Source organism: Herpailurus yagouaroundi, unplaced genomic scaffold (genome assembly GCF_014898765.1).
Source record: "Herpailurus yagouaroundi ecotype Mexico unplaced genomic scaffold, PumYag 186, whole genome shotgun sequence".
Taxonomy (NCBI): Eukaryota; Metazoa; Chordata; class Mammalia; order Carnivora; family Felidae; genus Herpailurus; species Herpailurus yagouaroundi.
Window position 1 is genome coordinate 6,371,038 of NW_024412417.1, and position 22,712 is coordinate 6,393,749.

A 22,712-nucleotide genomic window follows, 5' to 3' on the forward strand; every position below is an offset into this window, starting at 1 on the left:
GCAGGGCTGGTTAGGATTAAAGGTGCTCAGAAATTTGAGAGGACTGGGGAGCCAAGGTTCTGAAGAAGCATGCTGATTCAGACCCTAAAAATGATCACATTCCACCCCACCTAGGTGCTGACTATGCCCTCCAGGGATCGTCTGGAGGAAGAGTTCTCAGTTGGGGATACACATTAGATTCATGGCGGAGAGATTTTGTTTTTAATGCTAAAGGCACGGCCCTCTGCCCAGAGATGCTAATTCATTTGGAGATGAGGCCCTGGGAATGAGTGTTTTTGAAAAACTCCCCCAGGTGATTTGAACATGCAGCCACCGAGAACCCCTGTGGTAAACAGCTGGTCACCCACCACCTGACCACACTTCTTGGGCCTTGGTCAGAACGAGACAGGCTTTTGTGAAGAGAAATTTAGGAGCAATGACAGCATGTGTGGTGTCTGGGGAACAAACATATCCATTGTATGGACATCTTCACATGTGTGTAAAATGTATATTTAAGTGTATACAATGTGTGTGATACATATGGATGCAGGCAAAACCAAAAATAGCCTTAGTCTTGAGAGAGTTTCCTCATGAGACAACTTTTAGGTTTTGAATTCTATTTTTTTTCCTGCTACTATTTTAAAACATTGATGTTATGGACAAACATGGTAGGATTCCATTTATATGAGGTACAAAGAATAATCAAATTCGGACACAGAAAGTTAGAATAGTGGTTCTCAGAGGCTTGGGGAAGGAAGGGGATGGGGAATTACTGTTTAATGGGTAGAATTTCATTTGGGAAGATGAAAGTGTTCTAGAGATGGATGTTGGTGATGGTTGCACAACCATATGTATTCACTTAATGCAAATGAATTGTATACCTAAAAGTAGTTAAACTGAGGTGCCTGGGTGGCTCAGTCAGTTAAATGTCTGGCTCTTGATTTTGGCTCAGGTCATGATCTCATTGTTCACGAGTTCGAGCCCTGCATTGGACTCTGTGCTTATAGCACACCCTGCTTGGGATTGTCTTTCTCTCTCTCTGAAAATAAATTTTAAAAACTAGACAAACTGATTTTTTCAGTTGAGTTACAAGATGTTGTATCATTTTGGATAACTTTTAAGGTTCCAAGTTTAACAAGCTCCCATGATGCATATAGCATTGCACCGAATCTTGGAAATAAATCGGTTCCTTCTTCCCTTAGATACTTCAGAGGTAATCTTCGCTTCCTGCCTGTTCTTTAGACTAGGGTATCTCTCAATACCCAGAGATCTCCACTCTAAATGTATTGCTCCCCAGAAGCCTTTGAGACTTTCAACAGAGCTGCTCACAAAAGTTGTCACCTATTCCTCCCACCTCCACCACCGAGACCCTCATCTCACAGCTATACGTAACCATCCAGAAATTCTCAGGGGCTTTTTAATTCATAGGCCTCACGAACCACCACAGCCAGCTCTGAGGATGTTTGAATGGAGCATCAGGGTTTGTATGTAGGGAAAGAAGGGCGGTAAAGTGGGACTTCAGATGTCTTTGAGCATGGGGTAAGTGAACACAAAGAACGAATTAGTTCCAATTTTGTCAAATGAATGGCACTTAAATGACAATAGCATAAGTGGCCAAAATGAATCAGCTGTTTCATTTATGCATACTTCAAAAAACTATGGAGGAGCCACGATGAGCCAAGACTTATCATAGTGGCATTGCAAGGACTCTGAGAAGTCCCCGACCAGTTGCAGAGATTAAATGGGCTCTAATTGTAGAACATGAGAAAGGCCATAAGCAAGGTTCAAATACCACTCTTTTTCTTGCAAGGGCCAGAAATACATCAAGGCTTAAGTTAAAAAGGATATACTGGCTCACAGGATAGAAAAGTCCAAGGCAAGTTTGCTTTCAAACAAAGCTGGATGCTCGTCCTCAACATCTTTTGAATTTCTCCTCTTATCTCTTAACTCGCTATAGTCTTTGTTCAGGGACAAGCTCACTGTAGTGGTGATCAGAATGCTCTAAGTTAACTTCCTACATGATTAGCAAATTCCACTTGAAGAGAGCTATTTTCTAAGACTGCCAACTAGAATTTTAGAAGTCTTAGTGAGATAAAGTACCTATCTCTAAAACTGGAAGGATGAGGAAACACAGGGGGTTGGCTCTACCCAAACTACATAGATGAGGTGAGGGGTGGAGGAAATGTTTCCCAGTGGAAATAGAGCTACCCTAACCAGAAGAGGGGATGGAACCTGGCCGAACAATTCTTCTCACCACACTGTGGAAGTTTAGGTGAGGTAATAGGCCTGATCTCCTGGAGGAAATCAGAGAAGGCTTCTCAAAGGGACCAGTATTTAAATCAATCTTAAAGACCTTAAAAATGGGTAGGATCTGGTCATGGAAGGAAGAAAAGGTTGAAAGAAAGAGCCCACCATGATAAACAAACCAACAAACAGAACAGCAAGAAAAGTATGAATACTAATCAAGGATTTTAGATGAGAAGATTCTGTGTGATCAGTCTATTATTAGGTGGTACAAGTTGGTCCAAAGAGAACAACACTGAATTGAGGCAGGTTAGATCCCTGAACCCAATTCAGAAAACTGCCTTGGACGGTTTTGGTCTTTCAATAATGATAATAGAATTTCTTGAAAATGAGCAGGGCAAGAAATGATGCAATTTTATGTGACCTAAATGTCACATCATAGTCACTCTTGATCAAAACACACAATATACCTATAGAAGTTGCTGAGGAAGACTATTCTTTAGGTTGGGGTATAATTTGTGAAGTAAATTTTCTTTTGGCACTCTTGGATTTTTGTTTTGCCTTCTAATGTACAGTGAGACAAGGGAGAACTTTACCCATTACAAGACTTTCAATGAGCCTCATGTAAAAAAACAGGTAAGAGTTCGAAGTACAAGATACTAAATAAGAAAGCAAAATGAGGTCTTAGGGTTTGGATATGTTCTTTTGTTTTACTTTTTTGCCCATAAAAAATATAATAGAAGTCCACAAAAAGGATTATTTAGGAAAAACAGAACTCCATGGCCTGCTTCAGCTGCCATTCTAAGAGCACCTTTTCAGATACAAGTTCTCTTCCAAAAAATTCTTGGAAATTCTGAGAGGTTTTGTAATATTGAATGCTTTCAAGGCTCAAAGCCTGAGCAAGACAATAGCATCAGACCTAAAAATGCTTCCAAATGTCTAAGGTTCTCTTATTTAAAATTTTTAAATCCCAACTATATCTGTCTTGAACCCAATCCATGGTCCTGAAAGCAGTGAATTTTTATTTCATTGGACACTCCTCCTTACGGACCCACTCTACATGAGAGGCAGTTCTGATAAACCGTAAGTAACCATGGCTCTCCACGTGTTCCCTCAACAAATGCAAAGAACCGGCAAGTAGAGCCAAAGAGCTCAAGAAACAAAACCATAGCCAACGTTTATTCTTGGTTTTTGTCACTACGTCTTTCGTGCGTTCATATTTTCTTTTACCGTTAAATATACAGTAACCAAAACTATTAATATACACATAAAGAAAACACGTGCAGCATGTAAGCATGGTAGGTAGTAAGCTAGTCAGTGGTTGGTTTCTGCACCAAGATTGATGAAAGGGGCCTGTGTGGCTTGTGCTATTCCCAAGTGGAAGAACCTCAAACGAAGAGCACTATGAGCCACAGTGAGCCAAAGAAGGCTACTAACACAAGAGAGTGTCTGTTCACACCAAGGGACGGCGCTCCTATTTTATTTTTTTCCTGAGATTTCCCTTTGTCCTGGTCTCCAACAAATGTCTTAAAATTGGTACAATACCAAACGAGACATGAAGAAGGAGACATAGGATAGAAGTGGAGAAAGTATGAGTGGAATCCAGGAAGTTCTGTAGTGGAGGACTGATAAATCTCGATAAGGAGAAAGTGAACAGAAGAGTTCATCAGTCCATCTTTCCCTAAAGGGAAAAAACACATACATTTTTGGCTTTGGATAAATAGCGAAGGCTTTTGCAGAGGGGAAAGTGTCATGGGAAAATGGAAAATGTCTCTAATGTCTATAGCACATGAAATATCAAAGAGTAATAAAATATTAAAGGGCAAGAGGGTATATCTGTAAAAAATTACAGAGCACATGTTGGACAAAAAGTAAAATTATGAGATTAAATGGTTGTGTTACTGAAATAGCACTTGGTACATAAACTCAAACATTCCTGCTCAAATTCAGTTTCTCAGAGGTTGGGCTTCGGATGCCTGAGCACTTTCGACAGTATCTTTGCCTTCATTCTTCTTTATTCGGATAAACACAACTGCTAAAATTATACCTAAAAGAGAAAATTCAAGGTCAAAGAGATGGAATCTTAAAATGTACTATCACATTTGTTTATGAAGTAATACCCTGGTAGGAAAAAGTGACTCATGTAACTTCATTTCTTTTTGTGGGTCAACAAAGTTTCGTTGTCCTGGTGAATAAGGGATTCTAGGCATTGGCTTTCTTGGGATCATAAGCTTATCATTTATCTTGTTCAGTAAGTACATATCAACTCCCAAAGCATATCTATGTTGGTGGCTATTGCTGGGTCTTTACCAAGAAATATAGGACCTAATGTATATGGATGACTAAGTGCATGAGCATCTGGCAGACTTCCTGAACTTTGGACGTACTCAGTGAACGTTGATTCCAGTCCTTCATCCTCTTCTCTAGAGGAAATAGTTCAGTGAGAACAACCAGAAAGCTGTTCTCTGACCTGTTCACCTACCTAAAGCTCGGGTGTGTCCACACCAGTTATCACAGTTTCTTTGGTGCCTTCCTCATAGCTCCAGCTTGAGTAGACTCCCTAATCTTTCTGGCTTCTCTTATCTCTGAACACCTACAAAATTACATTGTGCGTTTTAGCAGTAAATGTGTACTATAAACCAGAGACCAATATGGAAAAGGGGAGTTGTTTTAAGGAAATTAACCTGCAGTAAATTTATAGGAGGAATCGTGGCAGAAAAGACTGGATACTCAGAGACCCATTAAGAATATTGCACTAATTCCAGGGTATCTGGGTGGCTCACTCGGTTAAGCATCCGGTCATACTCAGGTCATGATCTCATGATTCGCGGTTTCAAGCCCTGCATCGAGCTGTCAGTGCAGAGCCTGCTTTAGATTCCCTGTCCCCCTCTCTCTCTGCCCCTCCCCTGCTTTTGCTCTATCAAAAAGAAAAAAATAAACATTAAAAAAAAAAAAAAAGAATCTTGCACTAATTCAAACCCTACTTTAAAAAAGTAAGGGCATGAAACTGTAAGATCCTATTACTTCTATCTCCAGAAATCCCCAGACTTACCCAGTCTAACTTGTGGCAAAATTATGGCTTTACATGGTCATCTGAGAAACTGCTATTTGGTGCATAAACTCAAAAAATCCTTTCAAGATGGGAGGGAGGATAGAATAAGAAAAGGCATAGAGGTAGAAGGAAGCTTAAGTGAGTGAAAACTCAAAAGTCTAGCTCAATTAGTATGAAAGGGTATGCACCAACCTGTGATCAGAGGGAAAAGATGATCCCCATGCATATGTTAGGATGAGTAATGACTATGTCACAAAGGCCCTTCCATGTCATGATAATGAGGAATCTGGATGGAATGGTATAAGGAAATGAGGTCCCTTTTAGAGCTGCGAATCAGAGTCTAATGTGGTAGACTGGATAGCAGCAGAAAAGACCAAATGCTAAGAGAACGAGTAAGAATTCTTAGAATAATCCCAGCCTTCCTTTTCAAAGAGAAAGGATGTGAAATGGTATAAACCCCTTCAGTCAAGTGGATATGACTTGGTGAAGTATCTATTTCTAATATTTAACTTATGGTGAGGACAACAATTGAAAGAGGACCTCTTTGAGCAGTGAGCGTTTCACAAAAAAAGAAGACGGCTAGAAGTGGGGACCCTGCTGTTTAGCCTGGCCAGGGCCAAAGCAGAATAAGGCCCATGATAAGCTCGACTTGTTCTGGGGTAACAAAGAATTAGTCTACCATCATGAAAATACTCAAAGGGAAGTTCTGCAACATTTTGGTATGTAAGCGTCTCCACCGGAAGGCTAATTCTACCTGTCCCAACAACGGTAGACTGGCCTGTAAGCTCTGTGAGGGTAGGATCCGTGTATATCTTGCCCATCACCTATCCCCCACATCAAGCACCGTGCCTGCCACATAGCAGGGGCACAGCTACTGCATCTCTCTCTCCTGTATCACAAAAGCTTGGACACTAGGCACAAAACATAACAATTTATGCTTTAAAGCCTCTTGCGTGATATTTCCCAACTAACCAATGATAGGTAATGGGTGGTATTAAGGCAGCAGATCTCAACTAGGAGAGTCTGATGGTTGCTGGTAATGCATATTCCTGGCTGTTTGCCTAGAACGTCAGTAAGCAGCCAGCAGACCAGCCCCGAAGACAGACCCTGAGGTGAAGGTTTCTAAGGCCCAGAACAGGAATCCTTGAATCTGAGAAATTATACTCACCAATAACCAAAAATGTGGTCAGGAGTATACCAACTGCCATGCCCACAGTGGGCATCCCAGGCTGGTGACCTGCTGGCTGAAAACAATGTCCTTCCACACACGTGCAGAAAGTAACTACAACGCAAAACAGTATTTGGTAAAATACATTTTCAGGCAAAAAGTTTGCAAAATCCTATATCAAAGACAGGAATTCTCTCAAACTACCCATGGTGACAGACATTATCCCAAGTTGCCTGTGGCAAAGTACCTACCTGGTAAAGAGACCACCCCTTCCAGCGGTGGCCGGCCACCATCATTGATGCGGATTGGGACACTGTAAAGTCCCTCTTCAAAGTTCGTGTGCTTGGTAGAAAGTTTGGCATGAGTTCCTGTCAGAATAGGGGGGAAAATGAATGACATAAAAACACAACCTCATACCCACGTATCAACAGGAATAAAGCTCACCTTTGCAATATAATACTAAGGTTGGCCAGGAAATTATTCGATATAAGTATGAGTTAAATTACCCAAAGTATCATCACTCAACATTGCCTTCCATAACGTCAAACAGGATGCCAAAGCACCCTTTAATTTCTCAATTTATGATTGCTCTGTAGAATAAATACTACTAACTATCATAGCTCTGTAGCTATGTTTTATAACATTCGACTGAATGAAACACTGAATTAGAAAAAGAAAAAATATTTGAAGACGTAACTGCTAAATGATTTTCCAAATTAGGTAAAAACTCTAAGTCCTCAGATCCAAGAAGATTAGTAAATCCCAGGAAAAAGAAAAACAAACAAAGTGACACTAAGGCACATAATTATCAAATTGCTTAAAACTAGTGAGAAAGATCATCCTGTGCGTGCATGTGTGTGTGTGTGTGTGTGTGAAAAAGAAAATCTTAAAAGCATCCAGAGGAAAAAGGATAAATTACATGTAAGGGAACAAAGAAGAAACAGTGCAACCCAGGACACCGGGGGAAAAACAGCTTCAAAGTACTGAGAGACAGAAGTCTCAATAAATTTAAAAGTATTTTAGCCAATTGTCCCCTGGTTGCTAAGCAATTAAGTTAGAGATCCATAATCAAAGATGTGGGAAATCCCCATATATTTGGGAACTATATAACACACTTCTAAGCAAGCCATGGGTCACAGAAGAAATCTAAAGGGAAATTAGGAAGTATTTGGAATGGAATGAAAATGGAAACACAACACGTCAAACTTTGTGGGCTACAGCTAACATGACACTAAGACATAAAATTCTTGCACCAAATGCCCACAATAACAAAGAAAAACTTTCCAAATCAATTGCCTCAGCTTCCACCTTAATAAAAATAAAACAAGAAGAACAAATTAAATTCAACATAAGAAGAATAAAGGAAATAATAAGAATCTGAGCATTGAAATACAAAACAAACATGCAGGAAAAAAATCTATGAAATCAAAGGCTGGTTCTTTGAGAATATCAGTAAAATTAATGACCTCTAGCCAGATTGATCAGGAAAAAAAAAAAGAGACAACTTTCCAATATCAGAATGAGGTGACGATATCACTACAGAGTCTGTAGATTTTAGGAGAATAATAAAACCATATGACAAATAACTTTGTGCCAATAAATTAGACAAATCAAACGAAACAGACAAATCATTTAAAAGATGCAAACTAATAAGTTCAACCAAGAAAAAGTCTGTAATTTAAATAGCCCTGTATCTATTAATGAAATTGAATTTTTTAAGCTTATTTATTTTGAGGGAGAGAGAGCACGAGCAGGGAAGCGGCAGAGAGAGAGGAAGAGAGAGAGAGAGAATCCCCAGGCTCCATGCTATCAGCTCTCAACCCAACGTGGGGCTCGATCTCAGGAACCATGAGATCATGACCTGAGCTGAAATCAAGAGTTGGTCACTTAACTGACTGAGCCACTCAGGTGCCCCAAGAAGTTGAAATTTTACTTAAAACTTCTTATAAAGACAACTCTGGGTCCAAATGGCTTCATAGTAGATTCTACCAAACATTAAGAGAGAAATAAAAAACAATTTTACACAAACTCTTCCAAATAATTTAAGAAGTAGAATATTTCATAACTCATTCGATGAAGCAGCATTACTCTGACATCAAAACCTGACAAAGACATTACAAGGAAAGAAAGATATAGACCAATATCCCTCATGAATACAGATGGAGAAATCCTTAAAATTTTTTCAAATCAAATCCAGCAATGCATAAAAATGCTAATATTTCACCACCAAGTAAGCATTATACCAGGAAGAGATTGGTTTAAGATCTAGAAGTTGATTCCAAAAGTTGATTGACACAATTCACCAAATCAATGGACCAAAAAAATCAACCATACAATCATCTCAATAGATGCAAAAGAAGTACATGAAAATTTTAGCGTCCATTCCTAGTTTAAAAAAAACAAAAACAAAAAACAAAACAAAACAAAAAACCTCTGTGCAAGTTAGGAACAGAAGATAAAACTCCTTGATCTGATACAAAAAAACTATAGCAAACTTTATACTTAATGGTCAAAGCCTAAGTGCTTTCTCCCAAGATCAGTTTATTTCTACTCTCACTACTTTGATTCAACATTCTACTGATGGTTTTAGCCAGTAATAAAAAAATAAAGAAATAAAAGTCATCTGGTTTGGAAAGGAAATTAAAATGCTATTATTTGCAGACGATATGATTGTCCATGTAGAAAATCTTTGGAGGGGCACCTGGGTGGCTCAGTCAGTTAAGCTCAACTTCAACTCAGGTCATGATCTCATGGTTAGTGAGTTCGAGCCCGGTGTCGGGCTCTGTGCTGACAGCTCAGAGCCTGGAGCCTGCTTTGGATTCTGTGTCTCCCTGTCTCTCAGTCCCTCCCCTGCTCATGCTCTGTCTCTCTCTGTCTCTCAATAATAAATAAATGTTTAAAAAAAAACAACTTAAAAAAAAGACACTTACAAAATGCAAACGCAAGTCATAACCCATGAGAAAATATTTGCAAACATATATCTGACAAAGAACTGATACCTCGATTATAGAAAGAATGCTAGAAGTCAACAATAGAAGGCCAACAGCCACATTTTTCAAATGGGCACAAAATTTGCCCAGCCCCTCCACCTGTGAAGATATATGGGTGGCAAATAAACACATGAAAAGATGCTCAACACCATTAGTCTTTAGGGAAACTTACATTAAAACCATAATGAAATGCTACTGCACTCCCACTAAAATGGCTACAATTAAAAAAACCAAGCAGAGCAAGTATTGGGAGGCATGTTGAGCAACCAGAACCCTCATAGACTGCTGCGGATGTAGAACGTTACAAACTGGAAAGCAATTTGCCATTTTCTGAAAACTTTAACCATACAGCTACCATATGACCCAGCCATTCCACTTCTAGGTATTTAACCAAGAAAAATAAAAGCATATGCTCCTACAGAATTCTTGGTCACAATGCTCATAGCAGCTTTATTTGTAACAGCAAAGACTGGAAGCAAACCAAGTGACAGTCAAGAAGTGAATGGCTAACAAACTGTGAGAGTGTCTTACCATGGAATGCTACTCCATAATCGAAAGGAATGAGTATTGATACACAGAACGACATGGAGAAATTCCAGAATTAGTAAGCTAAGGCAAAAACAGCCAGCCAAAAAGAGCACATACTGTATTATTTTATTTAGATAAAATTCTTGAAAATGCAAACTAATCTATAGTGATGAAAGGCAGAGCAGCCATTCCCGGGGATGGGGGGTGGAGGACTGGTGGGGTGGGGGTGGGGTGGGAAATGAGGACTGCACCTAGAGCTAGAGCATGAAAAATCTTGGGGGGTGGTGAAAATATTCTTATCCTTATTGTGATGAGGGCTTCATGGGGTCGACATTTATCAATTTCTATAAAATTGTGCACTTTAAATATGTGCCGTTTATTGTGTGACAATTATTTTTTCATGAAGGTGTTTTTAAAAACCATTATGAAATCTGTCCCTCGGTGGCCATTGGAAATTTTGCAAATGCCGTTCAGATTGTCCAACTGCCCCTATACACTAAGGGGAATGCTGTATGTTAATCTCTCCTCCCTCCGAAGCCCAGGGCTTTCTTCCCCCTGGAGAGCTCCCCTCTACAGGTTCTCAAAGCATGAGCTTCCTCCCTGCAGCACGGGGGAAAACTCTGTGTTGAGTGCCACCGCAAGCACACCAAGGCAAATAAAAACTAATTTTATCATCCGTCAGTGTTTTGTTCAACTCACCGTTGACTCTCGAAACTTCCCAGTCATTTCGTGAGCTTTCACTGACGAGGGAATATGAAAAGTGTGGACTCGGAAATGACCGCTGATCATCATCAGTGACCTCAAAAATGAGAGTCCCCTCTTGGTGGAGGGGATGGCACAGAAACAAGCCCGTGTACTCCTTGGCTAGCCGAGGGGGGTTGTCGTTGACATCCAAGAGGGTCAGGTGGAAACTGGCTATGGAGCTCTGGGAGGAGCCGCCTAAGGAAGTAAGGGATTGAAACATGATATCAGCTTTCTCATTTTCCTCATAACGTGACAAGATACCTTCTTTTCTTTAAAATAAATAAATAAACACACACACACACACACACACACACACACACACACACTCTTAAAGCAGTTGGGTATGCTGAAGTAGTAGAAAGATAACAAGCTTTTAGAATCAGACCCACTTTCGTTTCCTGGTTAAAAAGTCTTAGTGATGATAATAATAACTAAGATTTACACACTAATATTTTATACGTATTACTTCAAAACAACTCCAATGTGCATTTACTGATGACAAGACTGAGGTTCAGAGAAGTCGTGTGACTTGCTCAAGGTCACACAGCAGTAGAGAGGCTTCCATCCCAGGAAGTCTGACTCTAGAGCCCACAACTGCTCCTCAGCACTGACTCGGGCATGTTTGTGGTTTTCTACACCCGTTTCTTCAGCTGTACAACATGTGACTTTGTGAGGATCCCATGTGTCGTGTTTGTTGAAAACAGTAAAGGGCTGCGCGAATGTGATTTTCTGTGGTGTAGTGGTGAAAGATTTAGACCCTGTAGCCTTAATGGTTGGTAGCTGTGTGATGGTGGGCAAGTTACTTAACTTCTCAGTGCCTTGATTCCCTCGTCCATAAAGTATGGCCAATAATAGTACTTACCCAAAGTGTTGTATGAGGATTAAGTTGTCACACTGAGTGCTTGAAACACAGATGCCAGGGCAACATAAACACTGGCTCTCCTCATTCTCCCTGACATCAATCACAGATACCATTTCCACAATTTCTGACCCCATCCCGTTTCAATTCCAGTGAACCCTGTCTTCCTGCTTTGCTTTTCAACTGTCTTCTAGGACCCTGACCACATTTAACCAAAGGGGGGAAAGACACTGTGCTCTTGAGGTCGTTTCAGGCATCATTTCAGAGCCAACAAGGGGTGCAGAGCATTGAATCCCGATTTTGATTTGTGAAACTTCTAAAATGTGAGAGGCCCCTAGGACACATCCAAAGTCAAGCGTTAATCCCCATGGTATGTTGTAGCGGAATGCGTGGCACAAAGGCTCAGCCAGAAACTTCCTGATTACTCGGGAGCTTTTAAATCAAGAGTTAAAGGTATACAATGTGATAATGGAATGTGCATCTGTGGAAACAAGCAAGGGAGAAAGACCGCCCCCCCCCCCGCCCCCCCCCACTTCAGCAAGGCCCGTCTGCTTGCACACAATCGTTCCAAATTTGGCACACACTTCGGCATTTCTACCCTCGTTGGCTTAATCTGACTGTGGTGCTTTTGTTTTTCTTAATCTTTTCACAGGCAGGGGCCATTTTTATGATTTCCATCCACTGGAATGTTCCCCATTCCACCTCCCAACCCTGGGCCTCACATTTTGAGAGTTTATTTATTTATATATTTTTTTGGGTCTAAAACTGTATTTATTTAGTCCCAATTTGTTGAATTCTCATTTTCTGGTAAACCAGGCAGATATATTTACTATTTAATTAGAGGCTTCAACCAGCCTAAGAACAACAGAATTTCTACTCTAAGTTAGAAAACTCCATTTAAATGCAAAGAAGCCTCATGTTTTAATCACCAGCCTTATCACTGGTAAGCATGCTATTCCTGTGGATTTATGTTGATTTTAATTTTTTAAATTCCCTGGAACTCTACGTTCAAAGTCAGTGGGGATATATAGCACCACAACGGGATCCAACGGAATGCAAAGATTCTGCAGGATGATTCAAACATCCTGGGCTCATCTATATACGTCTTTTCTTTCAAATGGTCACCTGATTTCATCAGAACAGAGATACTCAGGGCCAGCCAAACCTAGTGAATCAGAATCTCCAGGGGTGAACTCCTCCTACCTTATTGAACAGGCTCCCAGGTGATGCTGGCACATATCCAAGTTGACAACATGGCATAAAACACTTTCTGTCTCGGGGTACCTGGGTGGTGCAGTCGGTTAAGCGTCCGACCCTTCCTCTCCACTCAGATCACGCTCTCACAGTTTGTGAGTTTGAGCCCCACATCAATCGGGCTCTGCACCGATGGCACTGAGCCTGCTTGGGATTCTGTCTCTCCTTCTCTCTGCCCCTCCCCTGCTTGTGCTCTCTCTCTCTTTCTCAAAATAAGTAAATAAACTTAAAAAAATTGTTTTAAATATTTTCTGCTTCAGAAAGGATCAGACCTGAACCACTGCAATCTCAGGCTGAAAGAGCAAGTAATGGTCTAGGTCAGCAGAGCAGTGGTTTGGCCCTGCTCTCGAGAGAAACCCACAAGCACTTTGGAGGAAGGGGAGGGAGTTCAGCGGGGACACAGACACCTGCCCAGAAGCTGTAGTCCCTCCAGGAACAAGAGCGAGTGGCAGCAGCTCTCTTGCTGACTAGCCAGCCTGCAGGTGCGCCCCTGCCTGAAAGAGCCCAGTTCAGGGGCACCCGTGGGCCACACCTTGCACAGAACCAGGAAGGTGTGGGCCCTTCACTCCACTTTTGCACCCTTATCAACCTTCCACTCTAAGATAGGCTGACAATTTGACCCAGTTAAGTTTCCCACCCGTGCCATCTTCCCTCCCATGTCTATTAACGTACCACCTAATAATTTGCTCCTTTTTTCTTTCTCACCTACTTCGGTCGCCATCACTTGCACCCGATACAGACTTTCAGCTTCCCTGTCCAGAGGAGCCGTGGTAAAGATCTCGCCAGTGGCAGGGTCAATTTTAAGCCAGCCTCTTGTGTTGTCTCTCAGAGAATAACTTCATAGAGTAAAAAGAGCAAAAGAAAACCCACATTAGTCTGTGTGAAAATGGATTATTATGCCTTATCCCTTGCATATCACTTATAACATATTTAAAGGATAATTAATTAATATTAGTAATGCTTTATTTGTATCTCATCTATCTTCAAAAGGAGGATGTCCTCATCCTTACGGATTTGTAGTTATACTTGTTTTATTAGAAAAGGTATAGTCACAAATTCTGGACCAAAGAAGTTAAACTTTTCTGCAAATCAAAGGTTTCTAATTAAGACAGCCTGGAAACATCTTTAAAAAATTTTCTTAATGTTTATTTATTTTTGAGAGAGAAAGAGAGAGAGAGAGAGACAGAGTGTGAGCGGGGGAGGGGCAGAGAGAGAGGGAGACACAGAATCTGAAGCAGGCTCCAGGCTCTGAGTTGTCAGCACAGATCCCAACTCGGGACTCAACCCCACAAATGGTGAGATCATGACCTGAGCCAAAGCCAGATGCTTAACCGACCGAGCCACCCAGGTGCCCCCTGGAAACATCTTTTAAAACTGATTAGCAAACCACTCCCTCTAAGAAAACTTGAACACCCAGGGGCAGAGATGCCAGGGAATGGGTGGATACTCAGGCTGCTGGTGGCACAGTGAATTGTTCCTTCTACAAACATCTACTGAGTGCTTAGCAAACATCAGGCTGTAGAACGAGAGAGGAGATTATCAAAAAAAACAAAAAAAAAACCAAAAAGCAAAAACCCAAAAAAACAGGCTCTTAGGCCAATGGAGGAGACAGATACAGAAATAGATAATTCCAGTAAAATGTGGTAAATACAATGAGAGGGGCCCTGTGGCACCCCAGAGAAGCCTTTCTGAAGCAGGAGATGTTAACTAAGGCAAGAAACAGGATGCTTCAAGCAGAAGCGATTGCATGAGCTAATGCAAAGAGACCAAGGAATAGCCTTGGTGGTGTGAGAGGGTCAGACATCCCAGCTGTGTTGGGATAAAAACGGGAAGCAGTGGATGGCAAAAGATGAAACCAGGGAAGTAGAAAGAGCCAGATAATGGGAAGCAATGGGCAGCCGTGGAATGCTGTTAAGCAGGAAGGTGATCTAGTCATATTTGTGTTTTCAATGGAACTTGTTGTTAGGTGTGTGAGAGATGAATCTGAGACAAGACTAGAACCACAGGAAAACCGATTAGTGTTGCCTTTTGAGAGGCAACACAACATAGCCATAAGGATGTCCATATCTTTAGGCCAAAGAATACCACCTCTGGAAATTTTCCCCCAAATAAAAAAAAATTTAATCAAGGTTAAAAAAGAATTCCATTCATGCATATATTCAAAATATTTTATATAATAAAAAAATACTGGAAACAACCTATATGTCCAGAAGCAAGAGAATGATTAAAAAGCCAGGGTGTATTAGTTCATCAAATTAATTTTTTTTTTTTGTAATATTAGTATGTTCTATATGCCAAGCACTGTTAGGCTGCGTGCACAGCTGATGAAGAAGAAATCCTATGTACTTGGGATTTCATTCTGAGTAAGATGGGAACTCTTTGGAAGGTTTTCAGTGAAGTCCTTTGAGCTGATCCACTTTTTAAAAGGACCACTGTGATTGTGGCAGGTGGACGCAGGGTGGGCTGGAGGAGTGGGCAGGGATGGACCCAGGAAAGAGAGGATGGTGGTCTGGACCATGGTGGACATGGTGAGAAGCATTTGCATTCTGGATATATTTCCAGGAAAGGATCTCTAATTTTTGCTGGTGGGTCGGATTAGGACCCAATGGGTGCTGATGGATTATAAATTTTGGGGGCCGAGAGAAAAAGAATGCACTCAGGCCAAAAACTTTGGAGCCATCCTTAATTCTAAACTGACCTATTACTAGCCTCAGAAATATTGATTATTCCTCGTTCTTGAAATGCCTTTTTTCATTTGTCTTCTTACAGGACACTTCCCTTCTCGGTCTTCTTCCTCATCTTCCTGATCTCAATTTAATAGCATGTATATCTTTTCCTTGATCCAAGAAATGTTCTTAAATGACTTTGTTTTCCCTAGTCATAAACTCAAATTTTTTTTCACTTATCTTTGACTAATAATCTTTATAGCATTCTCATGAAGAAGGCAGAAGTATTTGTTAAACAATAAATGGCCGTAAATTACAAATATTTTGTGCCCCATCATAATTTGTGGCTCTGATGTATATATTAGTACCTACACTAAACCACACAGTACAGCCCCCACTCTTCTTTCTTTCTTATGTTTGCCTTTAAAAAAAAAATGTTTACTTATTTTTGAGAGAGAGAAACCGAGCACAAGCAGGGGAGGGGAAGAGACAGAAAGAGACACAGAATCCAAAGCAGGCTCCAGGCTCTGAGCTGTCAGCACAGAGCACAGTCCCGTGAGATCATGACCTGACCTGAAGTCAGACGCTTAACCAACTGAGCCATCCAGGCGCCCCTTATGTTTGTTTTTACGGAACCAGAGAAGGATGTAGAGAGTGAAATTGTAGATGGGAACTTTATTCCTTGATAGACAATCAGAAAAAGGTCTTAGAAGTGATCCCAAGTACCTAAATGACAGCTCACTGGGAGGCAAGACTCCCCTCAAATGTTTCAAGAAATTTAAGGAATTTAAGGTCATTCATAACCACATGCAATGGTTTAAGGCATGCTAAAGTATTTGTCATGCCGCAGAAGCAAAAGATTTGGGCTCAAATCCTATCTATGTGCTTGTTAACTATACAATCTTAAAGAAGTTATAAATATTGATACAGATATGGATACACACACACAAACACACACATATATATATCTTGGGCAAATTATCATTGTTCACTTCTAAGGCAAATCTATGTAAGTCCTGTCACACTGGGAAAAAATGACTAAGAATGGAAAGATTTACATCTTTTTTTTCTAACCGCCTCAGCCTGGGCACTGGCCTCTCCAGAGGCAGGCTCTGGAATGAGTCTTGTCACCCCAGAACTATTGTCCAGAGATCCAAGAAATGTAGGCACTCTGCATCCAGAAGATTCCCTTATATCAGGTGGCTGAGTCTGTCCAACCGGGCTTTTGCTTCATTCTCTCTGTCTAGAGCTTCAGTCCATTTTAGGGACTGGGCTAGAACTCTCTCCCAAACCCTGGCCTCCGTGGCTGGTACAGACACAGAGCCTGGCTTTGGGTCACCCAATTTCTGGACCCCATCTGCTGAACTCACCAGCTCTCAGCCACAACTTGCAGTTAGTGGGCTGGGATGGAAGCTGACATGCTTCCCACTTGCCTGGGCCTGGATTCTCACTGATGCCCAGAGGGTACTGATGACTGTTGGGACCAAGATTAAGTTCACCATGGACCCTAGGACAGAGCGTCAGATCACTGGCTGCTTTCTTAGGGGAGAGCCCTGGAGTCAGGCCAGCCTCTCTGCCCCTCCCAGCCCTTCTTCTTCCCCACTGGCCATGGTCACAGCCCAGCTAGGCCTGCCCAGCGTTGCTCTCCTCTACCTTATGTCCAGATTTTCCGGATCCTTGGCAGTCACGTTGCCCACTTTAGTGCCTACAGCCACATCTTCCCTGACTTTTGCTTGGTATATGCGCTGGGAAAATTGGGGTGCTTCATTCACATCTGTCACAATAAGCTTGAACTTCGCAGAAGAGCTGGTGTTATAATTTACACCAGACACCAGAGGCTCAGGATTCTCCGCTTGGAACACAATGTTGTGAACAGCTACTGTTTCAAAATCAAGAGGCTGTGTAGGGGGAAAAAAAAAGAGGAAAAATTAATTTGGAGGACGATTAGCTCTCTTAAAAGATTCGGTCCCAAAAGTCCTTTAAAAACTTTCTTACAGGGGCGCCTGGGTGGCGCAGTCGGTTAAGCGTCCGACTTCAGCCAGGTCACGATCTTGCGGTCCGTGAGTTCGAGCCCCGCGTCGGGCTCTGGGCTGATGGCTCAGAGCCTGGAGCCTGTTTCCAATTCTGTGTCTCCCTCTCTCTCTGCCCCTCCCCCACTCATGCTCTGTCTCTCTCTGTCCCAAAAATAAATAAACGTTGAAAAAAAAAAATTAAAAACTTTCTTACAGAGCAGCAGTTCCCAATTTGGTGTCAGCAAAAACCTACTTCTCAGAATGATAACAGAACCATAAAAAAGACTTTGCTAAAGGACTTATCAGAGCTTTTAATATGCTATATGCATTCTGACTCTCCTAAAAGAGGAAATCAATATAGCATTCCTCAAATTTACTTAACCCTGGGATACTCCATTCATTCAGCAGAAATTTATTAATTCTATCAAGAAAATTCCCAGAAGACAGATGGGGAAAGGCTCATATTGAGATGTTCACATTGTATGGAGAATGATTTCCCAGAGACCTCGGGATCCAAACCCCAAGATAAAGGACTTAACCTCATAGAGGGTGGCAGAGGTTAGCAGAGAAAATCAAAAGATAGAGGATCCACTCTTGTTCCAGACCATGCTGGACAGAGCCAGGAATCAAGAATCAAGAAACTAATTTGAGTGTAATAAGAGGAAGCACATAACAGAGCTACCCAAGACAAGGAGTTGCTTCAAAAACCAGTAAATTCCCAACTCTGGTAGCTTTCAAGAATAGGGTTAAACAAAGGTTTCTAGGCTAGCCTAGAAACAACTTACATATCATTTAAGTAACTGGTTCTGCGTGACTTTTAAGGTCTCTCTCAAGGCACAGAGTCCATGATTCTGGGGGTGGGGGAGGAATCCTAACTTTAAAGGCCTGCTGAAGAGTGATAGCCCCTAAAGTTGGGCTTCTCATCTAGGATTAAAAGGCTTCTAGGAAGCTGTGAAGCCCTAGAAACCAAAATTGAAATATTTATATTTGTGTACATGTGAATTTTTTTCCAGGGAGAGGATACAGTCACAGTCTCAGTGGCACCCGGGACCTCAAAAACAAAGGAACCAAAGCAAAGCCCAAAAGGTACATTATGGATTGTGGAAACCACACTGTTTTGTTCACTCTCCCAGGCCTGTAGGACCCAGGACCTCTGGTGAGCTGTCAGTCTTTTAACTTTGGTTTATGTCAGTTGCTCATCAGTTAAACAGAAATGGTAATATCCATTCAGGAAGAGAAAAACTCATCGCTTCTTGGCCTTTTGGCTAAGATCAAGGAAGAGAAAAACTCATGGAGGATTTGACACACCATCGCATTAGCTTGGCCTGCCCTTCCCTAACATCTGAAAAAGTTCTCTCCCTCAGTCAGGACTTGGCTCAATGTCAATGTTGTCCTCTCCACATCAGCTTTCCCAATCCGCACCGGCTATCCCCAGATGGACAGGCTCCACATCTTCTGTAATCTCACAGTACCTGACTCAGGAATCTCATCGTTTGGTTATCTATTTTAGATCTTTACTGAGCATAAGCTCTCTGAGAGGAGGAATTGTGTTATATTCATCTTTGTTTCTCCACTCTTCCTTGGCATGCAGTATCCATTGTGTCATCAGTCAAGAAATATAAAGATGAGAAGGACTTGGTCCTTCTTGGGCTCTTGAGAGCCCCAGTAGAAAAGAGATTCTGGGGAAAATTCCCACTCTTCAGAAACCCATCTCCTCTATGCACACACAAACACACATAACATCACAACACAATTTCTAGTTCAATAGAAAGGATGATAGAAAGATTGTTCATATGGAAGAGAAAGGATTATGTCTGAAGACTCAGGGTCATTTGAGATAGAAAATAAGAAGCAATTGACAGGATATAACATACAGGATATAAAATTTTGTAAGCTAGACAAGATGTAAAAGAGAGGATGTTTACAGAGATAAGCACCCCCTATCTGCAGGCCATGGCCCCATAATGATTTTTTGATCACCTCCAAGTGATCTGATAGAGCTCCTCACCTGAGGGTGGGGTGCAAGCTAGAGCTTCTGACTCCCAGGGACCCACTCCTTACCTCAGGGGATGAAGACAGGGGCATCAAACAGAGAAATCCTGGCAGATAGAACAGCCCCAGAGCAAGCCTACAACGTGGACAAAGGATGTACTCTGTTCCTTGCTGGTCCAGCCAAGTCCAAGCTCATGCAGGCAGCTCAGCTCTCCATGTGCTCAGACAGAGGAGGGGCATCCTATCCTCTCACCAAATGGGTCCTACATGGCCTCACTGGATTTCCCACCCCATCACTGCCGCCCCAAGAGGTGGGGGATAAAAACACGAGACACCATGTCTGCAAATGGGAAGAAGCCTGTGTTATCCTGACAGAACATGTGAGACTGAGAGTAGAAAAAGATGAGAGGGGAGACTGTGTGTCCAGCTAAAGAGCTGGAACTTTATCCTTGAGGAGCAAAGAGAAGCATTACGCACAAGACTGACAAGGTCAGATTTGTGTCTTAGGAAAATAACTGCAGAAGCAGCCATGTGAGGGTACCCACACCCAACAGGGAGACCGGTAACGAGAGGATGTCAGTGCTCCTTAAACACTTATGGAATGGAAGACCAAATGAGAAAGGAGCAGCCTGCTATTGATCAGTGTGCTTAACTTTCACACCAGGAAAAACACTGACCCACATCTTCCAGGGAAAAAATTAGAAATGAAAGATGCTAAATTAGCAAATGAGAATCAGCAGAACTTAATCAGAGAGAGACAAGCCTTATCAAACCCTCTGTATCATCTTTCATAACACAGGGAGGTGCCTGCAAAGCCAAGTCAAGAGACCCATTGTGGCCTTCTGGGATGGTCTTGGGTCCCTCTAACGAGACATATTCATCAAATAAGCTGAAAAAACATGTTCAGGCCTCAATTCCTCTTCACACAACTACTTGAAAGGTCAAACGCGGTGATTTAGATTCAACCTGGAGGCAGAGATACAAGTGTTGAGAGAGAGGAGTTGAGACTGGGGTTATTTCACATTTTTACTAATGACTGGTGACAAGAAAAAAGTGTGTGCATTATTTTTCCAAATGATGCTTGAGCTGGTTAAAAATAGGCCACATATTGAGAACTCAAAAAGCCCAGCCACAATAGAGAAGTGACAAATTTGCACTGAAAAAGTTAAAGCTAGGGGCACCTGGGTGACTCAGTTGGTTAAGTGTCCCACTCTTGGTTTTGGGTCAGGTCATGACCTCATGGTTCATGAGTTCAAGCCCCGCATCGGGGCTCTGCGCTGACAGTGTGGAGCCTGCTTGGGATTCTCTCTCTCTGCCCCTCCCCAACGCTCCCTCAAAATAAATAAATAAACTTAAAAAAACAAAAAATGACCTAAAAATTTTCAAGCTAAAACAAAACCCTGAATTTTAAAAAGGGGACCCAGGGGAGTTATTGATAAGCTGAGCAGGACTCAAAGGAATAGACTTCCTGCTCCTGATACCCACTTGGCCCCAAGACTATCATGTTCTATCACACAATAGGCCAGCACTCTGGGTGGCAGTAAATATTGAGCAGGACAGCATTCCTAAAACTTGATTCATCCTAAGCATCACTTTGGCATGTGAAATAATAGAAAATATATATATTGTTCCCTGCCCCTGGCTCCTGACACTGAGCTCCTAATAAGCCCCCTGGAATTTCCTGGGTGAGAAGTACCTTTTGTTCTAACGAAGCAATTCTTGGTGGGGTCCTGGATTGCTTCAGGATGGGGGCTGCTCACCAGAAAGAGCAAGCCATAATTAGAAGCTTAGCACTTGTGGCCCCACCCCCTAGGAAGGGGAAAGAAAGCTAGAGATTGAATCACCGATCAGTCCTGTCTGCAGGACAAGCCTCTGTAAAAATCCCACAAGCTCACAGAGCTTCCAGGTTGGTGAACATATCCGGTGCTTTGAGAGAGTGGTGCACCCCAACACAGTGGGGACAGGAACTCCTGCACTGGGGACACTTCCAGACCTTGTCCCATGGGTCTTTTCATCTGGCTGTCCACCTGTATCCTCTATCATATCCTTGATAAAATTAGTGAATGTAAGTGTTTCTCTGAGTTCTGTGAGCTGTTCTAGCAAGGGGTGGAACCTGAGAAGGGAATCATATAGCCAGTTTATAGCCAGTCTCTCTGAAGTGCAGGTGACAACCTGGGGTTTGCAATTGGCTTCTGAAGTAGGGGTGGTCGTATGGAACTGAGCCCTTAACCTGTGGAGTCAGCACTATCTCCAGGTAGGTAGTGTCAGAATTTCGTTAAGTTGTAGGACTTCAGGCTGGTGTCAAAGAATTGCTTGGTGGGGAAGACCCACACACGTAGCATCCAAAGTGAAGTGAAGTGTGATATTAGTAGGAGAGCAAAGGAAAAAACTAGGAGGGTTTCTCCTCTTTGCAGGGCACTTATTAAAATGACTGATTTCGGAACAGAAATTCCACATTAGACGTTCAATAAATATTTATTGAATGAATTAATGAATTTTTGCCCCAGACAGGAACCTCGGGATCTTGCACTGCTTAAAAAGACCTGGTACATGAACCTAGCCAACATCAAGTTGCCTTTCTTCGACGAAATTACATTTGGTAGTCCTTTTTACCTCCAAAAAGATAAAACCACTAAGAGTGCTCTGCTCTCTTCTGCAGAATGTAAGCTCTGTAAGAACTACTTTAATAAATAGCAAATGTTATCTTAAAAAAGTAAATAAATAAAACAACTGATTTCCAGGCCTTCTGCTGGAGAGGCTGAGTCAGCAGATCCCTGGTTCGCACCACTGTACACTTGGAGTAGGCAGGTTTGGCCCCCGCAGCAAGAGCGGAAACACATCTGCCCACGGGCAGAATCCTGGCTTCTGCCGTAGATTGAATTCATCAGAATTAAAATAATGCCGGACATGTATTAAGTTTACTATGTGCTGGGTGCTGTACTAAGAGCTATAAATGTATTTTCTCATTTAATCCTCCAACAGCCTCAACAAGAAGGTACCTCCATTTTACCTATCTCTACAGATTAGAAAACCAAGACTGTGGGAGCTGACAGCAGTTGGTTAAAGTCACAGAGCTGGTAAGTGGCAATACCAGGCCTCAACAGAAACGTTTTGTTAGAGGAGCCAGAGGTTGGGGGTCGAGTTCCCAGCTCTGCCATCACTGGGGGACCTGAACCACATGCATGCAGTGGAGCTTAGTTCCAGGCCACTGGAGTCCGTGTGAG

The 22,712-nt window shown here is 42.0% G+C and overlaps 1 protein-coding gene across 4 annotated transcripts in view; it reads right to left on the bottom strand.

The window, feature by feature from the left end:
* Positions 1-3,375: 3,375 nt before the first annotated feature.
* Positions 3,376-22,712, bottom strand: part of CDH17 (cadherin 17) — a 76,446-nt gene continuing 57,109 nt past the window's right edge. For 3 of the 4 annotated variants that reach the window (XM_040493989.1, XM_040493988.1, XM_040493990.1), the window contains exons 13-17: positions 17,138-17,382; positions 13,524-13,654; positions 10,661-10,900; positions 6,695-6,811; positions 5,627-6,557 (exon numbers count right to left, since the gene is read on the bottom strand). In XM_040493989.1, the coding sequence (XP_040349923.1) occupies positions 6,337-6,557; positions 6,695-6,811; positions 10,661-10,900; positions 13,524-13,654; positions 17,138-17,382 (954 nt within the window). In that variant the 3' untranslated portion in view covers positions 5,627-6,336. Of the gene's footprint in view, positions 4,271-5,626; positions 6,558-6,694; positions 6,812-10,660; positions 10,901-13,523; positions 13,655-17,137; positions 17,383-22,712 lie in introns of those variants that run through there. The other variant, XM_040493991.1, reaches the window with a different exon arrangement.